Source organism: Trifolium pratense, linkage group LG7 (genome assembly GCF_020283565.1).
Source record: "Trifolium pratense cultivar HEN17-A07 linkage group LG7, ARS_RC_1.1, whole genome shotgun sequence".
In the NCBI taxonomy this organism is placed as follows: Eukaryota; Viridiplantae; Streptophyta; class Magnoliopsida; order Fabales; family Fabaceae; genus Trifolium; species Trifolium pratense.
The window spans coordinates 26,078,941-26,095,987 of NC_060065.1; the positions used below are offsets into that span (position 1 = coordinate 26,078,941).

General features: G+C 31.7%; 2 protein-coding genes and 2 long non-coding RNA genes across 6 annotated transcripts; all 4 read left to right on the top strand.

The window, feature by feature from the left end:
• The first annotated feature begins 251 nt into the window (after positions 1-251).
• Positions 252-11,973, top strand: LOC123896139 (paired amphipathic helix protein Sin3-like 3). Its single transcript, XM_045946569.1, has 4 exons — positions 252-388; positions 2,927-3,248; positions 11,499-11,597; positions 11,787-11,973. The coding sequence occupies exons 1-4, from the start codon at positions 252-254 to the stop codon at positions 11,883-11,885; spliced, it is 657 nt and encodes a 218-aa protein (XP_045802525.1). The 3' UTR covers positions 11,886-11,973.
• Positions 11,974-13,396: 1,423 nt separating this feature from the next.
• LOC123895329 lies at positions 13,397-14,539 on the top strand. 3 transcript variants are annotated; one of them, XR_006804244.1, is made up of 3 exons: positions 13,397-13,754; positions 13,997-14,209; positions 14,326-14,539. It is a non-coding gene; the product is annotated as an uncharacterized LOC123895329 (long non-coding RNA). The 3 variants fall into 3 exon arrangements; XR_006804246.1 differs by having other exon boundaries at positions 13,397-13,703; XR_006804245.1 differs by having other exon boundaries at positions 13,397-13,691.
• A 266-nt stretch (positions 14,540-14,805) lies between these two features.
• LOC123896140 (ubiquitin) lies at positions 14,806-15,129 on the top strand. Its single transcript, XM_045946570.1, has one exon. The coding sequence runs from the start codon at positions 14,806-14,808 to the stop codon at positions 15,127-15,129; it is 324 nt and encodes a 107-aa protein (XP_045802526.1).
• Positions 15,130-15,142: 13 nt separating this feature from the next.
• LOC123895330 lies at positions 15,143-16,845 on the top strand. The gene is made up of 2 exons (XR_006804247.1): positions 15,143-16,383; positions 16,503-16,845. It is a non-coding gene; the product is annotated as an uncharacterized LOC123895330 (long non-coding RNA).
• The last annotated feature ends 202 nt before the right edge of the window (positions 16,846-17,047 follow it).

Here is a 17,047-nt window from a genome sequence, read left to right on the forward strand (position 1 = left end):
AAATTGCTCGAATATTTGTTATTTATACTGTATAGTTTTGTTATCTTTTTTTTTTAAATAATATTACAAGTTTTTTTTTTGTTTATAATATTTTCCTTTCCTATAGGATCAGATATTTCTTATGATAATTTGTGTTTGAATCATGTTATAGCTAGTATGCATAATTCTTTATCATCGATCAATATATTATTCTAATGGTCTGAATATATATTTTGTCAAATTTTAGGGAATTAATAAAGCTCAAAACAAACATGGCGAGTGAAGGTGGTAAGAAACTAACTGAAGATGATGCCTTAGCATTTCTTAAGGCAGTCAAGGATGTTTTCAAAGATGAAGAGGAAAATTTTAATTACTTTATGGAAATAATGATTGATTACAGAGAAAAAAGGTAAAGGTCTTATTTACATTTGTTTCACATTTTTCCCACACTCTTGTTTTTTTAGACTGATTTGAAAATTTTGAATGACTGACCATATTATTAGAGATGAAAAGGAAAGTAAATTAAAATAGAAAACTATTTTTTCGTCTCTAACTTATGTCGGTAATAAATATAAATATTTTTCTATTTGTATAATTTCCTATATATATATATATATATATATATATATATATATATATATATATATATATATATATATATATATATATATATATATATATATATATATATATATATATATATGGGGGCTGCTAATTTAGACCCAGTTGGGTCTAAATTAGCAAGGTGCACCTTTTGAGTTGGACAAAAATACCCTTTCTTTTTTTTTAAAAAAAAAAAAAAACATATTGGCGCTGATCCAGTGTCGCGCGCCTACCGAAGGACCACCGTTACAGACCGTTGATTTCCATCAGACGGCCAAGAGATGATCTCATCATGGCTGTCGGATCAATCAGACAGTCCAGATCATCCATCTCCATGATAAGCCAGCGCGTGCACCACACTAGATCAGAGCCTGGAGAGAGAAAATTTCATTTTAAAAAAGCAGGACACGTGTCAACTGCTGGGTGGTTGGCGTGTTTTTTTTTTTCATTTAATACTTTAAACTCAATTATTTCGTTGTAAATTAATTTTTTATTTTTTTATTTTTATACCAAAATTCATAATTTTTTTTTGTCTACAAATAGAGACTTGGTTCGTTTGATTTGGACACAAAAAAAAAACTCAATTTTTCACTACCTTTAATTATCTTTATATAATACTGTGAAACCATTTAGCTGGTAGAATGGTTTCACAGTATAACTCTCTGAAACCATTTTACTGGTAGAATGGTTTCAGTGAGTAATTTCTTAATTGTTTGCTTCTGAAACCATTCTGAAACCATTTAGCTGGTACAATGGTTTCAGAGCGTTGTACTTTGAAACCATTTCACTGATAGAATGGTTTCAGGGGAGTTAATTTTTAATTGTTTGCTTCTGAAACCATTTTACTGCTAGAATGGTTTCACAGTATAACTCTCTGAAACCATTCTTCCAGCTAAATGGTTTCAGAAGCAAACAATAGTTTTTAATTACCGTTTTATCTCATTTAATTAACGAAAAATAGTTTCAGGTCTCAAAAAATTTCATAAAATATACCAAAAGTTCCAGAATATTATCTAATATTTTATTAGAAACAAATAAAAACACAATTGATTTCAGAGTACAAATCTATGAAATTATTATTATTATTTGTTAAATGGTTTTAAATAATCAGCGGAATTTGTGAAAATAATTTCATGACTTGAACTAGGGAGAGTGAGGTACACAAGAGGGTTTTAAATAATTCATAGTACTTTACATAAAATTTTGGAAATTTTTTATGGAATTATAATATTTTTAATTACCTTTTTACTCATTTAATTAACTAAAATTAGTTTCGTGTCTCCAAAAATTTCATACAATATACCAAAATTTCCAGAATATTATCTACTATTTTATTATGAAAAACTAAAAAAAAAATAGAGCATCCCTGAGCCCGCACGCGCCCCCACGCGCCTCCGGTGAGAGTGGGCGTGGGCGACGCGCACTGTTCATCGTCCCTCCCACCCGTTTTATGCAGAAACGGGTCGTGCGACCCGGTTTTTGACCCGGTTCGATCTCCCTCAATACTCAACGAAACTCGACGTTCCTTATATGGATTTTGATCGTTTTTCAATTTTACAAAGGTTTCCGGTATTAGTTTTTGAAATCGGCGTTCGATTCACACGTAAAATGAGGTCGAAATTTGGAAGAAATTTAAAAAATGTAATAGTTGTTCTATTGTTTCAAAAAAAAAAAAAGGGTATTTTTATGATGCAAATTACATACATGCCCCAGTTGCTCTATTGTTTCAAAAAAAAAAAATGGGTATTTTTGTCCAACTCAAAAGGTGCACCTTGCTAACTTAGACCTAACTAGGGTCTAAGTTAGAAAACCCCTATATATATATATATATATATATATGAGTCAGGATCCGTTGACACCAACTAGTTTGACACCAAATGTTACACCTCTCAATAACGTTTTAACCGATATAAATTTTATAAAATCCACCGTTGGATTGAAAGTTTACATCATATAGATCATTTGTGTAAAATTTCAGACAAATCCAAAATCATTTGATATGCTATTGAGACACATAAAGATTAACGGCATTTAAAAAAATACAAAAACCGTTAATTTTGATGTATCTCAATAACATATCAAATGATTTTGGATTTATTTGAAATTTTACACAAATAATCTATATGATGTAAACTTTCAATCCAACGGTGGATTTTATAAAATTTATATCGGTTAAAACGTTATTGAGAGGTGTAACATTTGGTGTCAAACTAGTTGGTGTCAACGGATCCTGACTCTATATATATATATATATATTATTTGTAGTATACCCGAATAGGGGTACGTCTTGATTATTTTTATTAGTGAAAATTTATACTAATATATATATTTTATTGATTTTTAGAATTTATTTCGATGATCTTATGACGAAGGTGAAGGAGTTATTTAAAGGACACGACGATCTAATTATAGGATTTAACATCTTTGCACCAAGTGATTATCAAATCCAAGTTTCACAAGAAGAAGAACAGCAACCTCAAAATAGGATTGTTGACGAATATCAAATGACAACTCCATTAGAAGAAGCAAAAGCTATTGTTGCACAATCTCCTCATATGATGCTTGGTGGAGATAATCTCAATGTGGCTCCATCAAGGAATGAACCATGTCCAATGAGAAAACTTGGTGGATACGAAGATGCTACAAAGTTTGTGAGCAAGATTAAGGTAACTTTTTATAAACAAATATTAGTTGTTAGTATGTATGTGTGTGTACATTTTATTATATATATATATATATATATATATATATATATATATATATATATATATATGGGAGATCAAATTACACCGGTGTAACATTTGAGTAATGTTACACCGCTCAATAACGCTTCAACGAATACAAATTTTACAAAATCCACCATTGGATTGAAAGTTTATATCATTTAGATCATCCATGTTCAATTTTACAAAATTCTAAAATCGTTTGATATGTTATTATGACCGATCAAGATTAACGTTTTATGTGTTTTTATTGAATACCGTTAAGTTTGATCAATCTCAATAACATATCAAATGATTTTAGATTTTTATAGAATTGAACATGAATGATCTATATGATATAAACTTTCAATCCAACGGTGAATTTTGTAAAATTTGTATTCGTTGAAGCGTTATTGTGCAGTGTAACATTACTCAAATGTTACACCGGTGTAATTTGATCCCTCCCCATATATATATATATATATATATATATATATATATATATATATATATATATATATATATATATATATATATATATATATATATATATATATATCATGTTAATAGTTATACATTTGATTCTTTGAATCTTATTTTCAAACTTGTTTGGTTAAGTCATCGAAGTTTGAACTACAACTTATAGGGCCGAGATTAAGATAATAAAATTTTGTTGAAGTTAGGGGTTATGCATATTTTTAGGATGAAAAATACTAACGAGTGTTTTCGGGGTATTCTTTATCTTAAATGGTAAGTTTTTATAAAAATTTGTGCATTCAATACATTGGAAATGAAATTTGTGTATCTCACCATGTTTACATCTTTAGGTGTATGGACTGCTGGTCCAAAAATCATTCACTTTGAAAAGTGATTTTACGTAGCAAACGCGTCTTTTCATTTAGACAATCATTGTGTTGTCTATAATTTTCAATAGAATTTCGTTCATGATCCTCATTAACTCTTTTCACAAATAGTGTTATATTATCTTTTATATTATAAGCTTGTATACACAAGCAAACTCTAAACTCTAATTTGTTTTCCATGTTTTCCCTCCATTTTATCTTGCAATTTTTATTAAAAAATAATACAATTTTGTCTTGACTAGGATTCGAACCTGTAACCCTTGCGTGCAAGACAATATTTCCAACACTATGACAAGTATACCAATTGTGAATAAAATTATGTGCAATAATTGATAAGCACCATCAATTTTAAAAGTATATCATATCAAAATTATTGTTGACTATATTATTCATCACGAAATATTTTTATGTCTTTTCTGATCAATGATTTTTTCTACCGGATCATAAATTTAGAGAATAATTATCATGTGAGATTTGGAAAGTTATTATCACATGTGATTTGAAAAGTTTTATATATATATATATATATAGAAGATGTATATTATGAGAATGATAAAGTTATATTAGAATATGAGAATGATTTATGACCATTAGATTTAAATGAAGGAGTAGGATTAAGAAACTATGGTAAGTCAGTCATGTGACTCTCTTTTCTCACAAATCAGCTTCTCCCTCTTCCTTCCTTCATCAAATTTCTCTCGATCTCTCTTTCTCAACTCAAAATCGCCTCTCAACAATTTCTCTCTTTCTCTTTCTCAACTCAACAATTTCTAAACCTATAAACCTTGATCCTCTAATATCATCATCATTTTTCAAATGTCTTCTTCTTCCGTAGAATCAGTTCGTGAACTTTGAAGTAGCAATAAATGTCACAAGAAAGGGGGGTGTTTGAATTATGACCCTTTTTAAAAATCTTTTAAGTTAGTTTAAAATAACTCAAGACAATATTTCTTTTAATTGGTTAGTTAACAATTAACAATATAAAAAGAAATATAGTTAGCAACAATAAAATATAACTGAACAATATAAATACTGAGTTAGTTGCTGAATAAATAAATGTTTAAGGCCCAGAGCACTCTGGTATTACTCAGTTAGTTAGTTTAGTATGTTTTAAGGATTTTAGAGTCCAAGAGAAAAACACACAGAAGTTATCCTGGTTCACCCAACTTGGGCTAGTCTAGTCCTCACAGTCCTTGTGAGATTGTCCACTAAAAATGCTCAGATCAGAACCTTCTGCTTCGCATCAAAAACTTGATCACAACTGGATCAATACAATCTGCTTTTCTTCACTCGAAAAGACTTTTACACAAATGCTCTTCTTCACTCGAAAAGACTTTCACTCAAAATGCTTTTCTTCACTCGAAAAGACTTTCTCACAAACACTCAATCTAACATGAAAGAAAGACTTGAGAGGGTTACAATATTTGTGGGGAATATGGGTTAAATCAACTCAAGTAAGAGATTGATAATAGCAAGCTTTATCTATTTGTTTTTCACAAATTTATGAATAATATCTTTGATGATTTGCTTTGCTTTTGAAGAGTTTATGACTTGTTGATTTTTGCTTCAACTAAGTATATGATTGATTCTTTTTGCACACTCTTAATCTTTCCTTCATGAGAGAGGGATTTGAATTTCAAATCCAACTTGACATGTCACAATGTTATGCTGTCAATTTGCTGTGAATAATGCGTTATTGTTGCTTCAGTAACATTACCATTATGGCAATTTGCACTTCACTTTTAATCTATGGCATCCATTGCATTTACGTGGCCCATATATTGATCGGAGGGAAACGTGACTGCAAGTATACAGTTGTGTCGTGTAGTTTTAAAAGATATCGAACCCAAAGGACCAATAATCGACCTACCGTTATCTAATGTTGCTTTGTAAATCTAAGGCTAATGATTTAAAGGATTTTGATTAATTGAATAATTAAGATAAGAAAAATAAATATTTTTTAGATTTTTTTATATGTAAATAAAATATTGCTAGGACGTGCTATTAGTTGCTTCAGAGAAATACCAATCTCAGCTCTCGCAAATCTTGACTAGTATTATAAATTATAAAGGTGGTGCTTAACTCTCGTCCTCACACCCGCTAATAAAATACTCTTTGAAAAGCAATATAATTTAATTAACTCTAATCCCAACTCTCGTTGCGAATTAGATTTAATGTTCAGTTTTTACTATCTAGTAGAAATCTCACGCTCTCGCTCTATTGATTTTTACTTTAATTAATTCTCACTCTCGTGACGAATTATAGTCAACGTTTAATTAAAAACTGCTTAAGAAAATAAAACAGTCGCCGGTTTTCAAGAATTATATTTGATTTAAAAACTCTAATCTTAGCTCTCGCAAATCTTGACTAGCGTTATACTTAGATAAAATAAATGCTCAGCTCTCACGCGCTCACTTACCTATATAAGTACCTTTGAAAACCAATATAAAACTCATCAATCCTAAATAGCTCTCGCGGACTTTAGAACTAACGGTCAGTTTTAACTATCTGGCCCTAAACCTCAACTCTCGTCAATGTTGGTTTATTGCCTTTAAAACAATCCTCACTCTCGTGACGAATTGTTTGAAAACGTAATTATTTAAAACTGGTGGTTGAAAACTATTAAGCACGAATTAACTACCGAACCCCTATTAGCTACTAACTACACATCCTAGCAACGCTAAATTTAGCTAGACATAACTAAAAATAAAGACATAAAAATAAAATAAGCAAATAAATAAATAGACATAATAAAAATAAAAACAAAAATTAAAAGCATAAAATAAAAGCAATAAAATAAAGACAAGAAATAAATAAGACCATAAAATAAAATAAGAACCTGAAATAAAAAGAAATCTCGAGTACGGATTCCGACAGCGTAACGGTATGAAATAAAAAAAACTTATTAAATTCTCAAAGGAGAATAAAATAATACTAAACTCTCAACTTTAGAGAAGAAAACCTTGTGGTACTAAGCCTAGTTCTCAATTCTCCAAGTCAAGTGTTATGTTTTTGAGTGAAGAGAACTAACCTATTTATACTAAAATACAAGGAGGAAAAGAACAAAATTGGCCGATGTGGGACTTTGTAAAATTCTCGTGTGACCGTTTGATACAGTGGATGGCCAGGATGAAAAAGGAAGTGGCGACCGCCACTTGGAGCAAGTTGGTGATCAGCACCAATGGCCAGCTGGTGACCACCATTAGTGGCTAGTTGGCGGGCAGCATGCTTGCGTGGCGTGATGATGGGCTGCACATGTGTGGCCCAATTGGCTGCACATGTGTGGCCTTTTTTCGTCCGTTTTTGCTCCTTTTTAGTCCATTTTTGCTTCTTTCTTCAATTCGTGCACTTTTTATCTGTTTATTTAAAATACGAGAAATAAGTAACTATTTATATAATAAAACCTCGGAATCGAAATAAAAACATATAAAATATAATAGTAAATTAACTAAATAAATAACATATTTTTAGGTGTATCAAACTCCCCTAAACTTGAACCATTGCTTGTCCTCAAGCAATTTAGCTTGCATATAGAAAACATTTGAAATGCGAAGCAACTCACACACACAGACTTAGAGAAAAATAACATCACAAGTACTCATACGTGGTCAGAAATTCAAATCGGCTAAGATTAATTAGTTAGGTTCTTTACACAATCAAGAAGGTTTCAACGACACACAAAGTTCTCCCTCTTATACATATCGAATTTGGATCATGCCGTTGTACTAAAATCTAAATCTTCTCCTTTGTTTCATCCTTTTTCATTCTAGACAGTCACATTAAGACCCTTTTTCTATGTCACACACATGGTAAGAAAGCCGGTTAGCGTCTTTATTCATCTTTTTCAACTCGCAATTAGCTTGATGATACAAATTTTTGTATTAGCAATCATATAAATATTTTTTCCAAGGTTTAACCGTATTACCACAGTATGACCTTATATTATTTTTTTCTTTAAGGTTTAACCGTATTACCACAGTATGACCTTAAGAATTTGCTTAGATGATTCGCTTATATTCATCGACAAACTTACTTAATGTGTGACTTTATAGATGGTGTCCGACTGGATAGATAAACTACTAAAGGATTCTACAAATTTAAATCAGGAGATTTGGGCACAATGGTTATTCAAATTGATATCTATACTAGGGAGACTTCTGGGTGTTGGAAAAATACCGATTTTGTTGTAAAATTCCCTAATTTCCTTAACTTAGCCTCTCGTCTTTTCTTAACCTATATACTTTCTAAGTGAGCTATTATCCAAAGTCTTTGGAAAAATTTTAAATTTGGCTCAAGAAAAGGAAAAATTTAGAAAACCAAAGAATATACTATAAATTCAATTTTATTTTTTTTTATTATGCGAAAGGAAATAAAAATTCAAATAACTAAAAATTAAAAGTAAATAAAGATAGTAGAATACTCCCCTAAACTTATATCCAACAGTGTCCTCACTGTTGCGACTCAAGAGTAGCATTGGAGCGTAAAACCTGTGGTAGATCATGGGGGAGGCTGTTGATAATTTTGGAAATTGTTGAACTGAAGCCTCAAACTGCCTAGCTCTTGTATGACATTGTCGAGCTGTTGTTGACGGTGCTCTTCTGAGCTCTCCCATCTATGATAATAGCCCTGCATCTCGGGTTGGTTTTGAAGGATTTGGTTTTGCTGGGCTTGCATGAATGTCATTTGTTCCATAAGTTTGATCAATCTCAATAACATATCAAATGATTTTATATTTTTATAGAATTGAACATGAATGATCTATATGATATAAACTTTCAATCCAACGGTGAATTTTGTAAAATTTGTATTCGTTGAAGCGTTATTGTGCAGTGTAACATTACTCAAATGTTACACCGGTGTAATTTGATCCCTCCCCATATATATATATATATATATATATATATATATATATATATATATATATATATATATATATATATATATATATATATATATCATGTTAATAGTTATACATTTGATTCTTTGAATCTTATTTTCAAACTTGTTTGGTTAAGTCATCGAAGTTTGAACTACAACTTATAGGGCCGAGATTAAGATAATAAAATTTTGTTGAAGTTAGGGGTTATGCATATTTTTAGGATGAAAAATACTAACGAGTGTTTTCGGGGTATTCTTTATCTTAAATGGTAAGTTTTTATAAAAATTTGTGCATTCAATACATTGGAAATGAAACTGTTTGACATTTTTAAAAAATAATTTTTTAATATGAAAATCCTTAAAATATTTCAAAAGATAAGCATGTGCACACAAACAAAAAAAAAATACTAGTTGATTCCAATATATTAAAATCTAGAATAAAATAATGTTTATTCCCCTACAATATTAGCGAATTTTTGGTTTATCCCTTTGTAAAAAAAATTATATTTATCCCTATGTAAGGTCAAGATTACGCTCTTTCAGCCCCTTATTGAATATTTTGCCTTAAGATTTCTCATAAACAATGACGTGACATACTTAGTGAGGGAGTAAAGAAAAATTCGCTAAGACAAAATGAAGGAATTTTAAGCCAACATATTTAATGAGAAGTTAAAAAGAGAGAATCTTGACATTACATGGGGTAATCCAAAAGAAAATATTACAAGGGTAAAGTAAACATTTTTTAACCCTAAAATCTATAAAGTACTTTTATCATTTCAGAAAAGATGCAAGTTGAGTAGGGATGTCAAGGGGGCGGAGATCGAGTGAGGAGTACTTTACCACTCCATTTCCCACCATCTAACATGCTTCTCATCCCCGCCACGGCCCACTCCCCAATTCAGGGAGTATTCTTTCTTCATCCCCATCACGATGGATCTCACAGTCTCTGCAGGGATCCATTAACGTTATAATCTTAAAAAAAAAAATTAAAGTTTAATCATATAACAAATAAAAAATTAAGAGATTGTTATGAGTCTTGCCACAATATTAAACATCACATAAAAACAAATTTATACACATATTCTATTTAAGTATTTAAGTATACACATATAAACGTTATTTTAATAAAGTATTCGGGACGGAGTCTCCGCAAGGCGGGGATGAAATTCTATCCCTATCCCCAAACTTCTCTCCACCATCTCCATAGTGAAAAACTCTCCATCCTCGGGTTTCTAAACGGGGTGCTACCACTAAAATTAGGGTTTTAGAGAGAGAACAAAGGGGTCGGACAAATTATCTTTGGTTTCATCTTGTGAATACTAAATCATCGAGTCTCTTGGCCACAAGTAGAGATTCGAGAAAAAGATAGAATTAAGATTGAAGTGAGAAATAATTTAAACAAAGGGCCCGTTTGGATTAGCTTATTTTTGAGCTTATGCAAACAGCTTATGCAATATAATGAAAATTGTATTTTTATAAGTTATTTTATCATAAACTAACTACCTTGACAAACTTATATAATACATAAAAAATGCATAAGTTGTTTGCATAAGCTCAAAAATAAGTTAATTCAAACGGACCCTAATTCTTGTAATCGCCTTTGGAATCTCGTTGTAATGAAACTCATTGATATAGTGAAATTGAGGGCTACTTTAGATCTCTCCCCCAGATGTAGGTAATTGTTAGACCGAACTAGGTAACCAAACATCGCGTGTTCTTTCTTCTTCTCTTTTATCTTGGTTATTTTGATTGTGATTATTATTGCTATCATGTTGGTTTTAGTTGTCATTAATTTTGCTTCATGCATCAAAGTACTAGTGTGATTATCACAATCCCCACAAGAATCTCCATTTACCGATCAAATTGACAACCCTAAGTTGAGTTCAACATACTAAAATCTATTATAGAGGGTCATTTGGATGTTTCTTGTACCAGAAAAGATGCAATAAGGTCTTGACTCGGCTAGTCTTGATAACACTGCTTGGGCTATTCCTTTTCATGATTTATGGGATGACGAAATAAGGAAGTTCATTCTAATTTATTTATTTTAGACTCCATTTTATGTGGGATGTGATTTCTAACTTGGCCAAATAGTACTACCATATGGATGAGTTACACCAAAAGGTGGAGGTTGTGCCTAGAGTTTAGGTGTTTTGTGGTCATCTTCCTCCTGATGTCAGGTGGGAACAGGATTTAATTATGTTGTAAAAATCAACACAGTTTTGTTGTCCATAACTTAATTGATAGGCGTTCTGGCAGTGTACTGGCAATACATGGTCCATAAAATTTACTCCTCGTAATTGATCGAGATGTGAAAGTTTGTCATTAGGTTGATGTTTGTGTTGATGTCTCTTAGCTATTCTTTGATATGAATATAGTGATCCTTTAATTTGGTACTCCCTCAGGTTTTGAAGATAAACAAAAAAATAAATAAATTTTTAGGTTTACCGAGTAAATCATGAATATTTTACAGACTCGGTTTGAAGGAGATGGCCATGCTTACAAGTCATTTCTCAACATCATGAACATGTTGGGTGAGGGGAAAAAACCTTACACCGATACTTACCATGAGGTATATTCAATTTATTATGATGACTATATATATGTTACCATCTTAGAGTTAGATAATTATGTAAAGTCCTTTCTATATATATATGACTCTTCCTTTTCTTGTAAGAATATTTAGGCAATTCTTTTCTTTTCTTTTTTACGTTTAGGCAATTCTTTTTTAATCATATACTATTGAACTTCAATTCTTCAGGTTGTTGCACTTTTCGAAGGTCATGCAGATCTTCTTGATGAGTTAATTCAGTTTTTTCCCGGCACTTCAAAAGTAGAAGCGTCTACTCAAAATATATGACAGCCCTTTTGTCAAGGACAGGACTTATATTAGATTGTGAAGGTGCTCACATTCATATGAAAATTAGCTAGCTAAGGGATATATCTCTTGTTCAGGTTTAGACACTTTGTGTTGCCTTTTTGGTGTTAGACCGGGTAATGAGGATCTTTATGCCGTTTGTAATAGGAGTGTTCATGGTTAATGAACTGCAATGAACTGAATCATATAATGGTCCATTATTCATAAAAATCGGTTTATTTCTAAAACCAATTACAGTTCGGTTTAGAACCATTTTAGAACAAGTTTACATTAGACTTTTTTGTTTGGTCTTTGTTTTTAGTTTTTCTCCTATACTAATATTTCCTTTGTTTCCTCTGATCTCAGAGTTATTTTTTTTTATAATGATTATCTCAAGTTAATTAGTTCAGGTTAATGTAAAAAAAAAAAAATTAGTTCAAGTTAATGTAAAAAAATAAATTAGTTCACGTTGTAACACTACAACATATTTTATCTTTTATATTGCGGCGCCAATTTTGAATTTTGAATCCAACCTAAAAAATGGTTTCACTAGTTTTAGGAGCAACTTTACAATATTTTTCTGGTTGCCTTTAGATATACTCGTTTTAGGAACCGGTTCTTCTAAAGGTGAGTAATTTACTTTAGAGTATAAAGTGTAAAGTGTAAAGTTAGAAGATCAAGGCCTTTTGACTTGAAAAAAATGAAGTTTTGGTCCCCCAATTTTATTTTATTTTTTAATTTTGATCCCTAACCTCATTTTAGGGTCAATTTTGCTAGTGTCATTGAAACTAATGACATGGCACCTATTTTAGGTGGACAAAATTAATATCCTTGTCATTATTAATTTATTCCATTCAAGCAATTATTATTTTATAAAGTATTTTAATAATGCGTCACTTCTATGGAGGTTGTGTAGGGGGTGTCTGCCGACGCGAGTTCGCTTGAGACAGCGTTATGTAGAATGTGAACTAAGTTGATTGTAAAAAAGTCTCAATTTTCAGCATGAGAATTAGTTATGTGTGCAATGTTGAGGTCGAAGATGGTATTCATGTGTTTTTTGGATGCGTAGCAACTCGCGAATGTTAGTTGATCGCAGGCCTGTCACAGTTGCTGCATAATGCAACTTACCAGCATGAGACTGTCGCAGACAGGGTATTTCGAATGTGCAGAAACGAGGACAGTGCAATGATATGACGGGTTGCATCGTTATAACCATCTCCACTATAACCACCTCCACCACCGGGTACCGGTACGCGTATGCTACTCTCATGGTACGTACCCTCAAAGTACCGAGTTTTTTTTTTTGTTTTTTCATCTGGGTACACACGTGGTACTTCCGGGGTACGCGTGTGGTACTCTCGAGATACACACGTGGTACATATTTAACTATATGACTATATTAAAAAAAAAAATTATACGAGCTTACTCGTACCTTAAATTTTTTTAAAATGTCTTACCACGTACCGATACCATACCGGGACCTATGCAACATAAATTAATCCAAAACATCTTCCTTCTCCATCAGGATTATCCCACCACACCATCAAAGAACCACAACTACCAATCCTGATTTCTCTGCACCTCCATATTCTCCAGAAACACAACAGTCCCAAAAATTCAACAACAAAATCCAGTCACAGGAAATTCAAAAATCAAAGTTCAATAACAGATCTTGGTTGTGTAAGAAGCAGATCTGAAAATACAATTTCAAAACTCAAAAAATTTGTTCTCTGGTTACCGAGATCGATTTCATCAACAAACAAATTTAGAAGAAGAAAGGGGTTATAGTAGAAGAATAAGAAGAATTAGGTGAAGATGAGGGTGATAGTTTTTAACTTTTGTATTGTTAAAATTTTATGGATGAAGATGAAGGTTTTGTATTGTTCTAATTCTATAATTTACATTTTAATTTAATATATTATTTTGATAATTAAAATATTTTTTAAAATAATAATTATTCATTTGTCAAAAAAAAATTATTGAATAAAATAAATTAATAATGACATGGATATTAACTTTGTGCATCTTAGTGGCGGAACCAGAAAAAATATTGTGGGTGGGCCGAAAATTATTCAATCTATTTTCAAATTGAATTTTTTGTCCTCTATTTTCAGGGTCCGGTTACTGTGCATAAGCCAAAGCTTATGCACCGTCCATAAGCTACAGTAAACTGCTGAATACACCCCCACTTCGTTCATACACCCCCATGTCCTTGCTTCATACACCCCCACTTCGTACCAATAGACAAAATCTTTCAGACAAAATATCTCCACTCCAACTCCGTCGTCGCTTCCAACTCCGCCGTCTGCGTTCGTACCAATTCTAAGGTCGATTTGATTTCGTTGTTTTGATTTCGTTGTTTTGATTTCGTTCCTTCCTTGTTGAATTTATGAAGATTTGCTTAAGAAAATTGATGATATTGGTTAATTCTTGTTTGTTCTAGTTTCTGCTGCAAGCCTCACAGAACGAGAATAAGAACTTTTGATTTTGAAAGCGGTGAAGAGTAACTCAACAGGATCATCGAAGCTTTGGAAGTTACGTGATCCAAAATTAAGAAGTAACAGTGACGGAAAAGGTCCGTGTTTTTTAATCTAACTCTCGATACTCACTCATCATCACCGTCGCCAACAACAACGTCGCCGGAATCATCCTCAAAATGGTAAAACCAAAAGAGGTTCGAGATATTTTCTTCCTCTAATTTCTTCTGTATTCAAGTAATTGCAGTGTGTTTTGATTTTGGGAATTAGGTTTGGAAAGGGTTTTTGTTGTTGTTGTTGTTGTTCTTGTTGCATGATTTTGATCAGATCTGAGTTTTTTTTTTTAAGATGAGATATGAGTTTCTAACTAGATGTGTATGTGATTTTTAGAACTGTTGTGACTTCAAGTTTGTTTACTTATGCATTGTTATGACTTTGAATCCAAGATGAATAATATTGGAATGGTTTTAGATAGTTTTACTGTAAAACCATTAGATGTACTTAATGGTTTTGCCTTTGAATCCAAGATGCAGATCTTTGTGAAGACTTTGACTGGGAAGACCATTACTTTGGAGGTAGAAAGTTCTGATACAATCGATAATGTCAAGACAAAAATACAGGACAAGGAAGGAATCCCACCAGATCAGCAGAGGTTGATCTTTGCTGGGAAGCAATTGGAGGATGGAAGGACCCTTGCTGACTACAACATTCAGAAGGAATCTACTCTTCATCTTGTGTTGCGCCTTCGTGGTGGATTTTTAAGTATATGAAGGTTGCATAGTTGGTCTTTTTAATAATATGTGGAAGTCATTGCAGTTCTTTTGTTTTTAATGTTTCTAAACTTTTTATCGCATGGGTCTTGATCACGCCTTAAACTTTTAGTTTGCTGTGATATTTGTATAATTGTGTCTTGCAGTTAACTTCATGAACATGAAATATTTGCTATCAACTATTACTCTTTCATTTTTTATCTGAAGTCTATATTATTGCACTTAGAATTTCATTATGCTGGCTATGCTTGAATTTTGAGCATGTAGAAGTCTATATTATTGCACTTTCAATTTCATCTTGGGTGGTAGGTGCTTGAATTATCGCATGTAGAAGTTCTCTGTTTTTTACTCTCTTTTGATAACAGAACAACAAGTTATGGTGTAGTATAAGAATATGGAAATGACATATTTTGTGAATTGGAGCATGTAGAAGTTCTCTGTTTTACTCTTTTAGTAACAGAACAACAAATAATATAGTTATGTCAATCAAATGTATAGGATAACTTATAAGAATATGAAATGACATATTCTATGAAGAATCAGCTCTAAGTACCACGTTACATCATCTTATAGACACTACTACATAATGTTGTGAGTAAGGAAAAAAAAAAAGAATGATCATGATGCAAATGACAAGGTTTTTTATGTTCGAAAGGGGATGCCAAACGAGCTGGTCAGGAGACGCAAACACTACACCTTTTCTTACTGAGTTGTGTAGGAACATATTGAAACCATTGGACTAGGTAAATGGTTTCAATTTAGGGAAACCATATTCAGGTTTCATATGCATATTCAGATCAAATTCCAAGATACATTTTTTGGTCCATTCCTATTGTTTATATCTCATTAAATGTATGTTTCTTCTATGAATTTTCTGTTGCTTAAAATTGATTTTAGAATGGTTTCAGAGAGTTGTACTCTAAAACCATTTAGCTGGTAGAATGGTTTCAGAGAGTTGTACTCTGAAACCATTTTGCTGGTAGAATGGTTTCTGGTAGTTGATGTTTAATTGTTGCTTCCTAAACCATTTTGCTGGTAGAATGGTTTCAAATGATTATGTTCCAGTTACATCATTAGTTTAGGCCATTTGGAGGAACTACAAAATTAACATCAGTTCATTTATCTTATCAATCAATTATGATTATCTTTTTTTGTAAAACTTATAAATTGTTGGAGATAATATGCAAGGTGCTGTGTTTGGAGAGCTACTAGATTGTCTCTTGAAACCTACAAACATCAAAGAGAAAATATCAAGTATGTTAACTTCGTTTTGTCATGGACAATGCTTCTTAATAATGCACTTCTTCTTAAAGTATGATTTATTTTTGACAATTTTGCGCAAAGGGATTGATATAGGTTGTTTTTACTTGTAGGCTTGATGCTACTTGCATCTCTTGGAAGCGAATGCGAGGAAACTATGTTAAAACAATTGATGTTGTTGGAGTTTGGCAAGAGAACAATGTTGTTGAAACTGAAAAGACCATTGAAGCTTTAAAAGAGTTGCATAGTAAATTTAGAAAAGTTCTCAGAATTGATGTTATTCTTGTTGTATAAATTGTTGTAGACCTTTGGATGTATTTATATATTTTAAGTTATTTTATGTGTCATCTTGGGTAGAAATTGTAATATCACCACATACATATTGTAAAGAATTTAGACCTATATTTGTGTACTATCGATTAATGCAATTAGATTTCTAATGATTTTGCAATATCATTTTTCTAATTTCAATATCCTTCCCATAGTTTCTACTAGTTATGCAATTCTTCTGGTCCATTATTATGATTATATTTAGCCATTTGTTACTTTCCTCTTGCACTTTTAACAAGACTGATGGAAGACTAATGGAAGTTTCAACTAATGGAAGTTCCTGAACCTTTTATCAAAAGTGTATATGTAACTGAAACCATTTAACAAG